General features: G+C 38.5%; 1 protein-coding gene across 1 annotated transcript in view; it reads left to right on the top strand.

Annotated features, from left to right (window-relative positions):
* The window catches only part of MTHFD1L (methylenetetrahydrofolate dehydrogenase (NADP+ dependent) 1 like), a 156,496-nt gene that overhangs the window by 26,958 nt on the left and 114,056 nt on the right, over positions 1-15,482 (top strand). The window contains exons 12-16 of the mRNA XM_034060760.1: positions 7,946-8,082; positions 9,331-9,377; positions 11,050-11,157; positions 12,082-12,156; positions 13,836-13,938. Coding sequence (XP_033916651.1) covers positions 7,946-8,082; positions 9,331-9,377; positions 11,050-11,157; positions 12,082-12,156; positions 13,836-13,938 — 470 coding nt within the window. The remainder of the gene's footprint in view (positions 1-7,945; positions 8,083-9,330; positions 9,378-11,049; positions 11,158-12,081; positions 12,157-13,835; positions 13,939-15,482) is intronic.

The following is a 15,482-nucleotide window of genomic DNA, read 5'->3' as shown; positions in this document are numbered from 1 at the left end:
CAGTGGCTGGTTGAGCTTGGTTTCCTTCAGTAGACTTTAATTTTGTGTTTTGCTGTTTTGGGGAAAGAAAAGCAGATTCAGCATTTGGCTGAGTTTGAAGGAAGTTGCCAGTATGTGCTTTCAGGCTCATGTTGTCAACTGCATCAGTTGGGCACCATGCTGCAGGCTGTGCCAGCGCTCTAACAGAATCATAGAGTCATAGAATAGTTAGGGTTGGAAAGGACCTTAAGATCATCTAGTTCCAACTCCCCTGCCATGGGCAGGGAGACCTCACACTAAACCATGTCACCCAAGGCTCTGTCCAGCCTGGCCTTGAACACCACCAGGGATGGAGCATTCACAACATCCCTGGGCAAGCCATTCCAGTGCCTCACCACCCTTACAGTAAAGAGCTTCTGCCTTATATCCAATCTAAACTTCCCCTTTTTAAGCTTCAACCCATTACCCCTTGTCCTATCACTACAGTCCCTAATGAATAGTCCCTCACCAGCATCCCTGTAGGTCCCCTTCAGATACTGGAAGGCTGCTATGAGGTCTCCACGCAGCCTTCTCTTCTCCAGGCTGAATAGCACCAACTTTCTCAGCCTGTCTTCATACAGGAGGTGCTCCAGTCCCCTGATCATCCTCGTGGCCCTCCTCTGGATGCAGAAGCACAGCTTATTTGAAAATGTTTTGAGGTGGAAGATAGTATGGTGCAAAGCCCCATTCAGGTGGATTTTAGTTGTGTCATATTGCATGCACCAGTGCTTACATTTCTTCACTCTGCTTTGTCTCCCAGTCTTCTCCAAGGAAGTCATCAAGCAATTGTCTGAATGCTGTTTTGTTGGCACAGGCAGAAGTTTATATACACATAGAAGAAATGGGGGAGTTTATCTAGCAGGAAAAGCTGTCAACAAATAGAAAACTGTATGTTAAGTTTATATGACATGTGTAAAGAGTGAACTGTGTTTCACAAACGTTTGGGTTTGGTACCTACACTACTTGATTATGCAGTATGTTGTTATCTATAACAGAAGTCATTGCATCTGATGGGGTGCCTAGGAAGCCCATCTGCTGTACAAGCAGTACCTGGGTAAAGTGATTACAATGGTGGGAACATGCTCTTCTGAGAGAGTTAAAAGTTTGAGTTTGAACTATTGTACATGTAAAATACATGTAGAACTTGCGTTTATGCTTTCTCAGCTGTTCTCATTTGCTGAAATGACTGTAGCAGACAATGATTTCAAGAAAAGTGGGGAGCTACATCTGTTGAGGAAATGTTTAGTAGGATGAAAACTCAGTATCACTCCAGTGTGGAAATCAGCGAGTGAAATAGTATCCTCAGTTGCCTTCTTCATCCTCTCCCTGCCAAGATAAGGTCAACCAAAACTTTTGGTCATCCACTTGGAGGATTATTGGTGTTTGTTCACAATAACCAAAGGTACTTAGAAATTCTTTTAGAATAATGAGGTATAAAGCTTCAGAACAAGTTTCCAGTGCTTCAGAGGAAACATTTAAGATATATGCTTGTCCTTCAGGGTATTTGGTATGACAGAAATATATATATATTATGTATGATGTGTACTTACTGTATGTGAAGGGAGTGAAAAGTGTGTGTGTATTCAGTAGGCTGCAAAATGTCTAATCTCTGTCCGTGATGCAGCTAGTGACATTTGTGCCTGTAATTCCACAATTGGATTTTAATGTTTCATGATGTCTAGGAATGATAAATACTTTCTTCAGATGTGCTTCTAGTTTATTCCTGATGTGCCCAGACTTGTTCTGAATAGCAAAATGCAACCACATGTACCTTTTTATCTGTAAGGATAGGTGTATTGAAAATAGGATGAAGACTTAATTTCTTCATAACTTCGATATTCCTCTGTGTGGATAACATTCTTTCACTTTTTTCATTCTTAGTCGGGGTTTTGTGTGTGTGACTTGTTACAGGGCTCGTGTCACCTTGGGGTGTCGTGGTTTTAGACCAGCCACTAAGTAAGAGCCACAAATTATCATGCAGTAATTAGCTCTTGGGCATCTGCTGCCTTTATACAGGCTCTTAGTGTACTAGAAAAGGATTATGTTGCAGGATATATTAACTTAAACTGCCTCCCATTCACTGCAAGCTGAGAGCATGCAAATGAATGAAGCTTGTGCATTGACTTAGTAGCTAAGTTTAAAATAACTTAGTCATGCATTCAAGTATGTAGATGGCATATTTGTAAGCACAATAGTAAACTACCTCTAAAATTAGTTAGACCCTGTGTGTTCCAGCAGTTTGTTTTTAAATGCTTCAGTGCTGTGGGGTTTACCAGATAATTCTGAAAACTTCTTCATTTCACAATTGCAAGCAGAGGAATAACAGAATGTGGAAAAAATATGGAATATAGTGCTGCTTTTAGTAAGAAGCATGTTGGATTTTAAATACTGGAAATGTAAAATCATTACTTTTCACCTAACATTAATAGGTTGTTTTGTGATGCACTACCCTGTTGGTTAGGTAAAAATTGAAGATAATGAATACTAACTTAATGCTTGTACAAGTTGTGTGATGGTAAATATCTTAGGGACAGAAATTTCAGATTTGGAATTGCATTTACTTCTCATGGGTATGGATTGGTTTGGATTTCTTTTCCCTGTATTTCTTGGGGCACAAGGTACTTAGAGGAAAAATAGTAGACATCAAGAAAAAAAAAAGAAAAGGAAAAATAGAGGGAAGAATAAGATGAGAAATTACCACTGTGTTGATGCACTGAAAAATCTGACAGTCCAAAGCAAAGTCATGGCTGAGACGGTTTGTCATGTATTCCACATGTCATTGCACAGCTCCTGACTGGGATTATCTTGGATAAGTTTGTTGGCTTTTGAGGGTTTGTAGCTGTGGATTCCTTAGCCTGTTCTGGCTTTGTTCAGTCATGTTAGCTTCACAGTGACCACTGTGCTTTCATACCAAGAAGCTCAAATCCCATTTTGAGGATGCGCCTGCAATGTTGTCATAATCTCACCTCCATGAATTAGGAATTGCAACACTTCTGTGCTCAGAAACACGTTTCTGACAGCTGTAATTTTGTATGGGAGATGTGTGTAGGTGAGGCTGTCATTTATGGGAACTCAATTGCCCGTGCCCCCATTGCTCAGCTTTTCAGGCTTCCAGGTGGAACACAGGAATGGTGAACACATTAAAATCTTGAAAATTGCTGATACTGATGAGTTGAAGATAGAAAATTTGAAAGAAGAGTATTGTCATGTATCCAGCAAAACTCTTGCTGGAGTCACAGCGGCTGGAGTAACTGTGAGGAGGTTACAGCTGGTGCAGTGTATCATCTCACTGTTTATTTTCTCTTTGTGAGACCTCATGTAGCTTTCCCACAGAAACAGCTCTGCTGCAAGCTAATGTGATGTATAACAAACAAACAAAAAGTCTGCATATTCTTATCTTTGTTTTGATATACATAAAAGAGAAGGCTTTCCAATGTTATGGAAAACTTACTTTGCCAAGGAGCTGGTGACTGCTTGGTAGGTGGCAAAGTAAGTTTTAAGGAGGAAAGTGATTGTGAGGTTTCTGTGTTTAGATTGAAAACATATTAAGGAAAATTGAAGAATAATGCAAATGGCTGTAAAAGTACTATATTTTAAAGGAGGAGTTATTTTTCTCTAGATTTGCATAAGATCAAAACACAGCATTGCACAATTGAGCTAAAGTTAGCCATTGGCAGTTGTAATTTTATACTCAAGCGAGCAAGTGACCTAAGTTGCTGTACTGTAGGCTCAGTAATGTAGCCAACAAAAACATCTCAATGTCCATAAAATTGTTAATTGGATTATTCTATGTGTAAAAACTGATCAAAGGAGACCAGGTACAAAAAGGAAGTATTTAAAATAAGCTTTCTAAGGAAATTATTGGAATAGAAATTTCTTTTTATTTTAGACTTTTTTTTCCCCCAACTATTTAAAACTGAGGTTCTGGTAACTAGAGAAACTATTAAAAAACTATTTAATTCATGGGATTTAACCTGTAGTCTCTAGGCTGCTACTTAGCCTATGAGAATCAAAGGTCTTGTCAAGGTATCTCATGTAAGATGAGAAGTTGAAGATAGGTAAGTGAATTGTCCAGACCTATCTGGCTTCACTGAAAAGTGTGATTTCCAAGTCCCTCACATTTTGTTCATTCTTTTAGGTGAAAAGAGATTGAAAAGTCAGGTTCCGAGATTTGACTTCTTAGCTAATACTGCCTATTCCAACCTGCTGCAGTGGATGCGGTTTCTTGGGGGAGTGGCACTCAAGTGCTGTATGCCATTTATGGAAGTGGAGTTGCTAGTTTTCTTTCTCCATCTTTAGACATTTTGAGCCTTTAGATGTCCATCTGAGTAACTCTGGTTGCAGGAAAACTAAGGATGACAGAGTTTCTCAGAAGGGAGAGAACAGACTAAAACAAACTGATGTGAGGAACACATTGAAAATATATGCTGTTAAAGCCAAACAGGTTTGATGAAGTCAAGGTTCTGTCTGTAAACACATGTCCGTTTGCTGCTGCAAACCATTGTGTGCTTGCATGAGTACACTGGTGAAAGTAAGCTTGCTGTAGTTAATTTTTACTCCCACTTTGGTGGAGGCTGGTTCTGCCAGAATGCCACATTCTCACTCTGTGGATCTCTGTGATTTGATTGGTGCAAAGTGTCATTATATTGTAAATTCAGAAGAGGCAAAATGTATTCCTCCTGTTGTTTCTCTTTTGTTCTTTGGAAAGAGGTCTTTGTCATAGAAAATTCCCAGTGCTTTCTGACTTGTTTTACATTGTCATTTTAGAATGTACCAGCCTAGTTACCAGAGCATTTTAGTAACGTGTTTCTTGATAGTGTGTATTTTCTGTGACAGGTAGATACTGTTCTTCATTTTACCATCAACATGCATTCTGTTTATGCATTTGTCAATTCCAGTTTCCTTGCTTTTACTAAATGGCAGACTGTATATTTGATTTTTTGATTGTTTCGTAAGACTTATAAATATGAGTCCCTGTGCTGCTCTGAATGCCAAACTTAGCCTTCTGCCATGTGTTGAGCGACACTTGAGTAAATAAGGTAGTGGTGGTGTCTCTTAATTCTCTAGAATGTGAACTTTGTGTGTCTGATGTTCAAAATCAGAGATAACCACCAACAGGAAGAACTGCAAATACAAGTTGTTTTATTAGCAGCGTAGCCATTGTGAGCACTAAGCTTTGTGGTTTTGTGGCAAGCCCTTTACTGGTAACTTCCAGCAAACTGTTATAGTTGTCTTTTTCATAGCAGAGTAGTTTACTTTTTGGTGGGTTTATTTTTATTTGTTTATTTTGTTAATGTTGTGTTTTAAATAACTTAAAGTTATTATCTTGTTATGTCTCTGAGTGCAGTGACACCTCAAGATTACTCCAATATTCTTTAAATCTGGCTTTAATGCCCAGGAATAAGAGGATCAAGTAAATGAGATTAAGGCAATAGGCAAAAGTGAATGAGACAGTAGCACAACAAAGGGCAGGGAGAAGCCATGCTAATAATTATTTCAATGGGCTTGGGGCAATCAGTGTTAACACAGTAGTCAGGAGGGTGAAACTGGATGTGAAAATGGGTTAATCTGGCCTTGGTGCTCTCAAAGAAGCATCTTTGTACAAAAGTAAGGATCCCAGGACAAAATGGAGATTGCAGAAATAGCGATGGGAAAATGGAAGCTGTCATTGTAGCAGTAGTAAAACCAGGAGGGCTCACTGCATGACAATGTAGAGATTAAAAAGTCTCAATTCTTCTAGCAGCTGCAATCATGAAGTATTTTGTGCCCCTGCAGTAGATCAGCAGGAAATACGGTGGCATAGTATGGTTAAAAAGATGACAGGGACCAAAACTGCTTTTGAGAGTAGATAAAATGGATCCTTCTCAGCATATGCTCTAAATGTCCCACCTTTTGTTGGCTCTACATAGATATTTTGCTAAAAATCTGTGAATTCCCTTTAAGTTAAGAGAGTGCTGTTCTAGGAAGCTAGGATGCTGAAATAGTCTGGATAGTAAGTTACTAAAAATATTTAAGAATTGGGCTGTGGGCAAACCTGATGTTATAAACTTAGGAAAAAATGACTGAAAACAAATGCCCAAATTAAGTAACCCATGTGCTACCTAGTCATATGAAAGTAGTTCAAAGCTGCCAGTAGACAAAATGCTATTTAAAAAGAGTTTCAGTTTAGGGAGTCTCTTACAGATGTACTAAATTCCATTGATTTCACTGAAACTTGAGTTAGAACAGCACTTTTCAGAATAGAAAAAATATTTCCTAGAACAGTACAGAATCATAGAATCACAGAATAGTTAGGGTTGGAAAGGACCTTAAGATCATCTAGTTCTTTATCCCACCTACCATGGGCAGGAACACCTCCCACTAGAAGATGTTAAATTGGCTTGCCTCCTGTTGCCCAAATTTTTCCAGACAAAGGATTCTTTTTTTCTTAGCAAAAAGCCCAGGATCTGATGATGAAGTAAAAGATAGATTTCTGACAAGTTAATGTTTTTCATGTGTTTACATTTCGTGGGACAAAGAAGGGCTTTTGTAATTTTGTGAACTGACTGAACTAAGCTGCATCTTACAATTCTACTGATGTTTTAATGCATTTGAGTTGTGCTCTGAGGATAGCAATAACTTGGAAAAATTACTGGTTGGGAAAGGAAGTGTTTCTAGTTAGAGCTAGATGTTTTAGCTCAAGTTTTGAAGAGGTCATAGAATAAGGATTTCTGTTCGACTAGGATGTGTGTGCATGCTTGTATTTCCTTGGGAATGAACATTAGTTCTTAGTGTCAACTTCACTAAGGTACTTGCTTCTCTGCAAGTAATGAAGACAGAAAATATAGTAATGCTTACACTTTGCCAAAAAGTTGGACTTGTATGAGAGCTCTGTGAGTGGGAAAAGGACTGGGGCTTTCTTCTTTTGCCAGTCAGAAGGAGAAATGCTGTGCTTCAATTGAATCATTTGAATGCATTTCGGAGACATGAGGCATGTTCCTACTTTAAGGAAGAAAAGGAAAAAGAGAAAAACTGCAAAACTCTCCCACTTTTAACATGGACCTTGAAAGTAGGGAAGACATCACTTAAACTGAGGTGTGTCTCATTCACTGAAGGCTGATGAAGTTTTCTACTTACAAAATCAGCTGTCATTGTCCGCTCATTAAAGGTACAAGAATAGAGTCTTTGAGAGGAGGTTGGAGTCTCTGATTCGAGGTTGGATACCCTTCTAAAATTCTGGCCTGGTTCAGTCATGGTCTAGGTGTGGGAGTTATAGCATGAGGCTTTTGAGCATTTGTATGGGAGGTTGGACTATGATTGTAATTGTCTCTCATCACCATTAAATCTGCAACAATATCATGAAACATAAGTGTAAAATAAATCATGCTCAGTTGAATATAGCGACTTTTGTGCCCTGTTTTAAACAAAAAGCAGTTGATCTGTCATTGTTGAGGACTGCAATGACATGGAAGCTGGGGAGGGATAGTTGAGCTCTACAAACAGAAGTGTTGGTTATTTAATTTAAAATATTCTGTTATTTCATTCATATTTTGAGCAGTGGGAATAAAACATCTCATGCATTACTACAGAAAAGTATTAATATGTGCTCAGAATATCTTGATGGATGGCTTGTTAATGAAACTGGTGAGACTTATGCTGTAATAAAAATGTCTAAATTCAACATATTCTTTTTAGAACTTTTGCCAAAATAATCTTCTCTTTTTCTGCTATCATAGTAAATTGGTTAAATCGAAGACACATGTATATTAGCATTCCAACTTGAGCTAGGGGCTAACATTGTGGTAGTATTTTTGTGGAGATAAAGTAATCTTATTGAAATTTGCTGTACAAATATTCTTCATTGAAATCAAAAGCTTTAAATTCTGATATCCTTAGCCAGGCTGACATCAGCAAAGAATTTGATTAATCTTTTTTCTTGTTTTGCTAGAATAACCCCTACACCCCTAGGAGAGGGGAAAAGCACAGTCACAATTGGTCTCGTTCAGGCGCTTACTGCACACCTTAGCATTAATTCCTTTGCTTGTCTGAGACAACCTTCTCAAGGACCTACTTTTGGAGTTAAAGGTACATAATATTTGCAGACCTTTGTAAGATTAAAAGGAAATACTTTTTTCTTTTACTCCTTTTTTTATTTTCATTTAAATTCTTTAGTTACTTCACTCAGTGAATTGTCTGAATGGTAGAATATTGGATTTTTTGAAAGTATATAACTAATAAATAAATGTTTCTTGCACATGTCTTCCCATGCAAGGTTCATATCTATGTTCATGCATTTAATGTGTATTGATAAGGCAGATGAAGCCCAAACATAGTGAAAGGCATGGGGCTGTGTTAGCCTTTTGTGCAAGTACATACAAAAAGAGCTGCCCTTCTAGCAACTCCTTTGCTCGGAGACTGTCTAAAAATGTCTCTAAATGTTATTGTTTAATTATTCCTTGAGAAGGAGTCCTAAATCCACTCATATTGATTAAAAATATCCAATCTAAGTAAGTTGGCAGGTAAGCATATGGTTCAGCTCATCTGCATCATAAATTTGGCTAGATCTGAACCTCTTCTTTCTGTTTTTCTGAGTTGTCGCCCTTAATCACAGCTTTTCTGCCTAGAAACCCTTTAAGAGCATGAGGGCCGGGTAAGAGCCAGCCAAAGTTCAAGCCTGTCTTCAATGCTGATAGGAAGTAATATAATCTTTTTTTTGCCATTTCTCAGCTGAGTTTGATGCCTAACTGGGCAAGCACTCCCCATCTGCTCTACTTTGCTTTGCTGAAGTTTAAGTTAACAAGTTTGATTTCAGCTGGAAGGCTCCTGGTGCTTGGTGCTTCTCAGCCAAGACTGGTGAATGTGAGTGCTTTAATCCCTCCACTCAACTTGTGCATAGGCTACAGCAAACTTCTTTGCCTGTATCCTGAAAGGCAGCAGGAAAGGAGCACTCAGGCAAGGGTGTGAAGGTTTCGTTCAGAAGCAGTTCTTGCTTGTAATTGGTGTGTCTTTCTACCTAACAGCTGCATGTGCATGACTATGTCCTAAATCTGGGCAGGAGCAGAGGGTAGCCATTAGGTAGCCAAAGTCTGGGCCAGCTGTCATGTGTGGGCTTTCATTTCAGATCAAGAATTCCCCTTTTACTTCCTGCTCGAAAAAGTCAGAAAGGTTTAAGGAAATTCTGTTCATTTGGGTGCATCCTTAATCCCCTAATAGAAATTGAAATGCTGAGAAATGTGTCGTCAACACTGGGCGTTTGACTTTGTGTGTTAAAGGGTGGTTGTTTTTCTCTAATACTGATCAGAGTCAGGTGTGACTATATGTTTTCCTGCACAGGTGGAGCAGCCGGTGGTGGATATGCCCAAGTGATCCCCATGGAGGAGGTGAGGCAGTGGTCGGGGGGCAGTGAGTCCCTGTCCCTGAGGCTGAGGTTGCTGCTGCAGCACTTGGTCAGTGGTGATGGTCTGTCAGAACAGGCAGCCAGGAGGACTGGGACAGCCTCAGCCCAGACACTGGGCGCTTCCATGGGGACGGACTGAAGCTGGGCTGGGACATGAGCAACTGATGTGTCTGGCTTGGTGAGGCCTGTGGCTGGGCAGGGCTGCAGCAGCTGGAGACCAGCCTTGCTGCAGCATGGCTGGGGCAGAGGCTGATGGCACTGGGGACTGACAGGGGCCCAGGCAGCAATAGTCAGGGCTGCTGGTGCTCTGGCACTGTCAAAGTGAAAGAATTATTTTCTTACCTGTAAAGTAATCTGCAGCTGTCCTCTACTCACAATTAAATGGGTTTCTGTTGAAGACTGCATCATCCCTAGTGCTGTTCAAGGGCTTCTGAAAATCATGTGCCAGCTTTTGAAGAAGCTGGCTGGATGCACGCTTTCAAAATATTTCACTGTGAAAATAATGATACTCTGAAGCATGCATCGTTATCTAACACAACATTCACAATGTAAAGCTACATGGTCCATGCGTTTATGGACAGGCTGTGTCAAGGACAGAGATGAAGTGTAGACTGTGTAATGCCAGTTGGCTGCTGCCATCTAAGCTGGGTGCCTTCCTTAACCTCCCTCCTTTGTCTGCAGCCGGCTTAGCCATGTGCCCAGGGGCTCAGGATGCTGTAGTTGAAAATGGAGTTTTTCCAGAGCATAAAATGCAAGTAAATCTCTGGGCAGTGGGACATGTAAGGATAGCATGGCTAAGCTTACACGTATATTCAGTGCTTGTTTGGAAATGTGTGATGGTTTCACCCCAAAAGAGCCATAATTTAGAGCTCAACAAAACCACTTGGATAGCCTGAGCTGGTGAAGTACTGCCTTGAAAGTGCACAGCTGGTCCAAACAGAGCCCTAATGTAGCAGTTGGTTAGAGTTTTGATTCCCCTGTTGCATGTGAGTGTAAGCACAAAGGCTTGTGTCAGCTGCTCTCGATGCCCCTCTGCAGTCAGTGCTGCAGTGCAGCTGAAATTGACCTCCCACTTCCTTCTGTCAGAGATATATAAGAAATAAAGTACCTACTCATCAAGTCCTAATCTAATCTAAACTGCTGATTTCAGATTTTTCCACAAAACTTTGCTGGACAAACTTTATATCAGCAAAGTTCATGCCTGATAAGGCACAGGCTGTTTTCCCATGGCAGCAAGCTGACATACACCCCAAAACCCAGCATGCACAGTATGCTCTGGAGAATTCAGCAGAAATCTGCACCCCTGCTCCAGCTCAATTAGTGAATACTGACGGTATTTAATTGGTTTAGTATTAATGATTTGGAACTGTAGCCCTGGGCTTTTCATTCTTGGATCATTTAACAAGAAATAAAGATGCTCTTGGCTTTGTTTGGCTAAACTAAGGGTACTTTACCATGTATACAGGTGAAAATCAGACCTTCATATAGCTTAGTGTATTTTCAGCCTGATAACATTTCATCTACACTAATCAGGTAACTAATCAGAGCTGCAACCTCAAGGAGATAGCAATGATTGTTGCTGCTAATCTGCCTGAAATTAATAAATTGAGTTAAATGGTTTCTTATAAAAGGAATTTGTTGTTTTCACCTCCTAGTTCAATCTTCATTTGACTGGCGATATTCATGCTATAACTGCTGCAAATAATTTGCTGGCTGCTGCTATTGATGCTAGGATCTTGCATGAGAATACTCAATCTGATAAGGTGAGAGTTGTTTGCTGATATCCACATGACACTTTTTGCTTTCCTGCTTTTCAGTAAACTGCATTTCAAAGCAAAATAAATTATCTTTTTATATTTTCACTGTATGAACAGAAACTATTGCTGAAGCCATTCTATGTTCTGCTGGGAAATTTTGCTTATCGAATATGTTTTTTTGGCAAATAGCTATCATGAGGTAGTCTTAAGATAAGGATCTTATGCCCAGAACATTATCAACTATTTCAGACTGTACTAAATAATCTAATAAAATATGTTGATATGCCTAATAAGAGATATATATCATCTTACTCTTTTTAATAATTTGTATACTCCTTCTAAAGTTAAAAATTACATTTCTGACGTGTAGTTGGCTGTGATGTACCTTAAGAAGAAGCATTTGTGGAGAAAATAAAGTAGATCCTCTTCCTTCTACTAAATATGTTGTGATCTTGACAAAAATGTAACTTGGGTCTTTAAAGGAAAAAGGGAAAGTAAAGGAAGGAGCTTCCCTTTCTTGGCTCAGTGTTAAAACTCAGCAAAACTTGAGTTAAAACAACCCTTTACTTGGTATAATACAAATGTGCATTTAGGTCATTTTGCAAATGATAGCCACAGTTTGAATAATTTTGGACCTTGGTTAAAGTTTTAAAGGGTTCTCAATTTCAAAAATAATACGTATTTGTTTGGTGAAGCATAGAAACACAATCATTTCTTTAACTGGATTTAGACTGTTAAATCATAGGCATTGCTCAAAAGCCTACCACCTTCTTGGAACTGTTTTTTAAATCACTAACCAGAAGTCCACAACTTATGTGGTGGGGAAATTTTAATTAAATTACTCTGAATGAAATGAAAACATTAGTTTTTATTTGACTAGTTCCTGGTTGTAACCTTTTCTTTCATTAACTTCTCCTGTGTTTTTTCTAGGCTTTGTATAATAGACTGGTTCCAGCAGTTAATGGCGTGAGAGGATTTTCTGCTATTCAGCTTGCCCGTCTGAGAGTAAGTTGTTAGTGTAGCGTCTCCTCAATGATAGTATCTCTTCATAAAACATACTCTTTTATGCAACTTGTTTAAAATTGATGTACAGCACCGAGTTTATATAGACCTCCCTCATGAATTTTTCCAGTGCAGATTTTTTTTTCTGAAAGCATCATCCTTGAAGTAATAGGATGTGGGTTAGTTATCTTCATAACTGACATTTTTGCCATGCATTTCTCTCTTGAAATAAACCAATAATGTTTTTAAATGCTGCGTCTTTCCTGATGAAATATTAAAGTTACGGTATTTAAAATACTTTTCCTATTATGGTAAAGTCATATTTGACAGCTCACATTCTTAGGTTTTGCAATATTTTCTGGGTTTGAAAGTGTATCATGGCATATACTTCTGGGGTTTTATTGATGTCAATTTGACAATCTTTCTTTGAGGGGTAGAAGTACATTTGTGTGCATACTATACTTTTGCATCCCATCTTGCTTCCTAAATGCTTCCAGCAGAGCTTTTGGTGCAATTCATGTATGAATAACATAATCTGGATTTGAGGCTCCCTTCTAATAAGTACTTAGAGGGCAACACAGTGCACTAGCATAGGGGGCAGAAAATATGAACTGCTTGAATTGTCCCTTAAGGATAGCTTCAGTCTTCTGTGTCCAGTTCCATTTTTGCTTTTGGCTTTTGAGCCCTGACCAGTGCTGTTTCAGAGTCATCAGGAGACAATGGGTAGCTGCCAAGTGTGCAATTGGAATTAGGGGTGGAAAGGAGAATAGAGGTAATATCATATTCTGTTTTGAAGAAGGGGAAAAAATGTTTCTCATAACAGTTTAAGCATTTGTGCTGCTCATTTGAATGCCAGTAAACTAAACTGGGCATGATGCCTGCGTCACTCTGTGGCAGAGTAGATCTCAGAATTTTCCATAACAATTTTGAAGTGTTTTCAATTTTTCCTTGTTTACACTGTCTACAGGGTATCAGGTAGGGAAGGAGGGGGAGTGTTTTGGGTATGTTTATACTTCTAGATTTACTTTATTTTTACTAATTAAGAAGTGTAAGCATGTTGGTTAATTCACTGAGGGATGCTTTTCTAATGCCAGAGAAAATAACGATTTAAACAAAAAAATTATTTTCTCTTTTTTAAGACTACAATTTCCCACAGTTTTCTGATCCATCTTTATGTAGATTCACCCAAAAATAGGTTTGATGTTGCTGAAATAGCAAATCTGTAAAAGTTGGGGGGGTATAGGCTTATTTGTTATAAGTGACTTAGTTCATGGATGATGGGCTCTAGAAGCAGATTTTTTTATTTCATTCAAAGGTGATTCACACAAGACCATGCATGGGTCTTTCAAAGGTTTCCACAAAATAGAGCAGGCATTTAATTATCTTTTTATTGGTAACTGATAATGTTGAATTTCATCTTTGGTTTACATTAAGAGGTTCACCCATGTAAGAAAGAGGCCTATGAGTATTTCTCTTTTATTGTTTCATTTCTCCATCTACATTTGCCCATATTTTAGTTACAGGTGTTTTCCTGTGTGATTTGTTTATTTAATAGTTTTGGTTCTGAGATGCTTCTTCCCAAAATGCTTGCTGAAAGAGGGGGTGATAAGCCAGAGCTGCTCTACCTTTTGTAGCAAAAAAAAAGCCACTTCACTGTGTTTCTTTAACTTGTTTTTCTGTAGAGACTAGGAATATATAAGACTGATCCTGATACTTTAACAGAAGAGGAGGTTAGGAAATTTGCTCGCCTTGATATTGACCCATCTACCATAACATGGCAAAGAGGTATGTAGTCATAAAGCCTCACTTCAGCTTGGATTTAATTATAACTTATTTCCTAATTTACTTAATTTTACCTGAATTGGAGCTGTTTCTGTGCTCTGACTATAAGAATGACCTATTTGCAAGTGGGAAATGTGGGTGTATATCAAATACAGATACTGTATGTTGTTCTAAATTTGGTCAAATATCTGCAGTAACACAAAAGACTTTGCTAGTATTCTGAAAGATAGGTTATTCTGACAGTTTTAGTACATCCCTTCTCTCTCATATTAAATACATGTCAAAACATGGAAGTTGCTTTTCTGCACAGTTTACAAATCTCATCCATTCTTTTCTTAACGGTATCAATTATGGTTTAGATTATTTGTACTTACCCTACTTGACTTTGGTCCCTCATGCTCACCAGCTCAGCAGTCTGGGTAGCTAAGAGACTAAATAGACATTAGGGATTATGTGTTTTTCCTGTTTTTGAAGTGTCTCTAGCTGTTTGCTTTGATAGGAAGAAGAGGTGAAAGATGTAGTACAGTTTCAACTATGTGTGCCAAGCAAATCAATGTCCACTCTCACACCCTCAGACAACTCCCCTCTGTTATTTTCCAGTTCTAGTGCTGGGTTAAATTTCAATGTTTGCCTCAATTTCTGTATCTCTTTTTAAACAAGTAAACCCTGCATAAAATTATGCGCTAAATTCCATTGGATTTTATGATCTTCCCAAGTTCTCAAACACTGCAGTTGTATAGTTCAAAATCATTGTTAAATTGTTATATTGTGATGATCAAAGAAATAAGGTGAATCTGTTGAGAAATGGGGCTTCTTGGGCAGAGTTTACTGTGCCCTTTGTGTGCATGTCATCTCAACTTGGAATGTATTTCTCAAGGTAATACTGGGCGATGTGGCACAAGATGTTTTTTATTATATACAGTGTGTCTGGAAGAGACCTGTATTAGGATGAAGAAGTAATATAAATATTTAGTGTAATATGAATCATCGTTTTTATCAGCACGGGTTTGGGAGGAGGCAGCATTACTCAACAGCTGTTAACCTCAAGTGAGTTAATTAATCTCTAACAGTGTTAGTGAACTTCCTATTCCACACAACTCTGTGTGATGTACATGTCTTAAAAATTTCAGGAAAAAAAAAGGGGGGGGTTTAGATAATTTGGAAAATGTTATATTTGGGACTGTTTGTGCAATCCATATGTATGTGAATCTTGTTATGTACCAGAGAATTTGAAGGGCAGAAGAGAAAGCTTTCAGATTGTCTGGAAATTAATTTTAGTCAGGACCCGTTTCCTTAAAAGTGTCACAAGCTTAAAGTTCATTGCCATCATATACTAACTTCAGCAGGTACAACATACTGAAAAGAAGGAAAGCTTCCCCCACTTACCCTTCCCCTGGTATTCAGATCCTGTTTATATCTCTAGAGGATCAGGAAGTAGATTCATTAAACCTGACACTTGGTTGAACCTAAAATTTCCTGAAATGTTTTCTTTGGGTAAGGAAAAGTAAAAATCTGGAAAAGGAAAAATTGCTTTAGTGGCAAAACCA

The sequence above is a fragment of the Melopsittacus undulatus genome, chromosome 3, assembly GCF_012275295.1.
Source record: "Melopsittacus undulatus isolate bMelUnd1 chromosome 3, bMelUnd1.mat.Z, whole genome shotgun sequence".
NCBI lineage: Eukaryota > Metazoa > Chordata > Aves > Psittaciformes > Psittaculidae > Melopsittacus > Melopsittacus undulatus.
Note: the sequence above shows the minus strand (reverse complement) of the source record. Positions and strands in the feature narration are given on the sequence as shown.